The following is a 3178-nucleotide window of genomic DNA, read 5'->3' on the forward strand; positions in this document are numbered from 1 at the left end:
ATGGAGGTCTTGGTATTATCCCTCTCCGTTGCTCTTCCGCTTCTCTTTCTTGGCCTTTTCATCTTTGCTTTTACCCGAAAATTGGGTGATGGTGATAAGAAGTTGCCTCCTGGGAGCTTGGGATGGCCTATTATGGGGGAGACCTTAGAGTTTTTGTTTGGGAAGCCGGAAAATTTTGTGTTCGATAGGATGAAGAAGTACTCCCCTGACATTTTCAAGACCAAGATATTGGGGGAGAAGACTGTGGTGATTTGTGGGCCTGAGGGACACAAGTTTCTGTTTTCGAGCGAGACCAAGTACTTCACCGCATTTCGCCCCCATTCCATGCAGAAGATCTTCAGATCATACCAGGCTGCTGCTCCGAAGCAGATAGCCAGGGACGCTGAGGCTAAAATCATAAGGGCGCCAGGGTTTTTGAAGCCGGAAGCACTGATTCACTACCTGGGGAAAATGGACTCCATCACACAGCAGCAGCTGCAGGCTCACTGGGAGGGAAAGAACGAAGTGAAGGTCTTCCCTTTCGCCAAGACACTCACCTTGACTCTTGCTTGCCGCTTCTTCCTAGGCATCGACGATCCTGAAAGGATAGCTAGGCTTGTTACCAATTTCGATGATATTACCTTGGGGATGCACTCTATTCCTTTGAGGATCCCCGGGACAAATTTTTATCAAGCTAGCAAGGCTGCAGTTGCCATCCGCAAGGAGCTCTTCACCATCATCAAGGAGAAGAAAGCCGCCATGGCCACTGGACAGTCCATGCGAGATATTTTATCACATATGATTGTTGCTACCGACCCAACCGGCAGATTCATGCCCGAGGCTGAGATTGCTGACAAAATCATGGGTTTATTAACTGCCGGATACAGTACTGTTGCCACCGCTATTGCTTTCTTCATGAAATTTGTCGGAGAGAGACTTGATATCTACAACAGGATCTTGGCCGGTAACAAACTTCACCCTAGTCACTGGTTTTTTTTAATCATTTTTGTGTTGGCCAAAGCTTAATTAATTTCTTTGAAAATCAGAGCAATGGGAGATCGCAGCCAGCAAGCAGCCTGGAGATTTCCTAGGCTGGGATGATATGCACAAGATGAAGTACTCATGGAATACAGTGTATGAAGTGATGAGATTCACACCCCCACTTCAGGGAACTTTCAGAACTGTTCTTGAGGACTTTACCTATGCCGGTTACACCATTCCAAAAGGCTGGAAGGTATATATTAACTACTGATACAAATTATGGGTTCAATAGCTTAAACCTTTGCTTTAGATACTCATAATTTTTTTTGGATAATTTTGCAGGTATATTGGACAGTGAGCACCACAAACAAAAACCCGGCATACTTCCGGGACCCAGAAAAGTTCGATCCAACTAGGTATGAGGAACGGAATGGATCATCACCACCTCCTTTTGCGTTCGTGCCATTTGGAGGGGGGCCGAGAATGTGTCCAGGAAAAGAGTATGCAAGATTCGCAATTCTCACATTCCTTCACAACGTTGTGAAGAGATACAAGTGGGAAGTGCTCCTTCCTGATGAGAAGATTGTGGGTGATATGATGCCAACCCCACAAAAAGGACTTCCTATTCGCCTTCAACCACACTGATCATTTCTTTTCCATCACATTTTCTTGCCCACCCAAATTGGACTACTGCTATCCCCACATACCTAACGGGAAATCAAATCGATCAAAGGAGAAAGTGTTTGAATATACCTTCAATTTGGTCATTGCCTATTACCTTTGTATTCAATACAGTTCTATATATGGGAGGACACAATAATTAAGATCATCATAATCTTGGTCGTTGTTAGTGTCAATGTTTTTTTTTTTCTCCTATTTTTTCCTCTACTTGTTTGTAATACAAGAGTGAGCTTGAAAAGTGTTTAATATTTCTAATACTTAAAAAATAAAAAAAATCTAAATATTAGAAAGTTTAAAAACATTTTTTAAAATCATTACAAAACGGATTTGAAGTATAGTTTATTATAGTAATTTTATACCAAATAACTTTCAACAAATTAATAATTTTGATAGTACATCAACTTTATCCATCTACTACTTTGTTGAATCAAAATGATTTGAAGTCCATTTCACAATGATTTTAGGAAATGTTTTTAGCATAAAAAATGGTTTAAAAAAAAGAAAAATAGGTTTTTAACAAAATTTTAAAAATATTTTTAAAAATATGAAAAATAATTTATAATATTAGAAAATCACTTATGTTTTTTTTGGAGAAACACTTAATAAATTATTCTCCTAAAAACATTTCAACTAAAAGCACCTCGAATATAAACATTATGAAATATATCCTTGTTCCAATTTGGTTTATAAGACTAGGACATGACATTGGAGAATATTTTGTTCAATGACTTAACCATTGCGTGTGGTCGAGGGTGGAGTGGGTCAATTAATATCACATGAGAAGGGAAGTAAGATGTTAGTTTTAAATTTATAGTGCAAATATTTAAATGCCTTATACTTCGATTAGATTTTAAACCTAAGGAAAAAAATTTAAATTATAAATTTGGAATAAAATAAAAATGATATAAAATATTATATATAGTTTCATCTCTATATGTAAATGAAGATTAAATAAATAAACAAATAAATAAAACATGAATTGTGATGGGATAAGGTGATGATTAGGTTCAAGTACTCAAGAGATTGATGTCCTCACTTGCAAGTTGTAGATGGGTTGTTATCAACTTCTACCGTATCTAGTTTTTGCCTCTTTTTAACTTGGGAGAATTATGTTTTGGGGTAGATGAACCTCCAAATTAACAAAAGGTCCATGTAACTCTTCAAATTGAGCTCAAGACCCAATGAAAGTATGGAAATTGAGTTAAAGGATATCATCCTTCAGTATTTCCAAAAATGTCATTTGTTGATTTTGAGAAAAAAAAATTAATATTTTTGAAAATAATTTTATTTAATTTAATATTTTTGATTTAATTTAATATTTTTAAAAATACTTTTATGTAATTTAATATTTTTTAAAATACTTTTATTTAATTTAATATTTTTAAAAAATAAATTTATTTAATTTAATATTTAAAAAAATATTTAATTTAATATTTTTTTAAATACTTTAATTTAATTTAATATCTTTGAAAAAAATTTAATTTAATATTTTTGAAAACTACTTTTATTTAATTTAGTATTTTTGAAAAAAAAAATT

General features: G+C 34.6%; 1 protein-coding gene across 1 annotated transcript; it reads left to right on the forward strand.

Annotated features, from left to right (window-relative positions):
• Positions 1-1611, forward strand: LOC117923946 (beta-amyrin 28-monooxygenase-like). Its single transcript, XM_034842459.1, has 3 exons — positions 1-943; positions 1026-1213; positions 1303-1611. The coding sequence occupies exons 1-3, from the start codon at positions 1-3 to the stop codon at positions 1603-1605; spliced, it is 1434 nt and encodes a 477-aa protein (XP_034698350.1). The 3' UTR covers positions 1606-1611.
• The last annotated feature ends 1567 nt before the right edge of the window (positions 1612-3178 follow it).

Source organism: Vitis riparia, chromosome 10 (genome assembly GCF_004353265.1).
Source record: "Vitis riparia cultivar Riparia Gloire de Montpellier isolate 1030 chromosome 10, EGFV_Vit.rip_1.0, whole genome shotgun sequence".
In the NCBI taxonomy this organism is placed as follows: Eukaryota; Viridiplantae; Streptophyta; class Magnoliopsida; order Vitales; family Vitaceae; genus Vitis; species Vitis riparia.

What these genes read in the sequence shown, in the direction of transcription:
- LOC117923946 (XM_034842459.1), top strand. Translation starts at nt 1, where the DNA reads ATGGAGGTCTTGGTATTATCCCTCTCCGTTGCTCTTCCGCTTCTCTTT. An exon ending in CTACAACAGGATCTTGGCCG is followed by an intron (nt 944 to 1,025) that starts GTAACAAACTTC and finishes TTTGAAAATCAG; the next exon opens with AGCAATGGGAGATCGCAGCC. An exon ending in CCATTCCAAAAGGCTGGAAG is followed by an intron (nt 1,214 to 1,302) that starts GTATATATTAAC and finishes ATAATTTTGCAG; the next exon opens with GTATATTGGACAGTGAGCAC.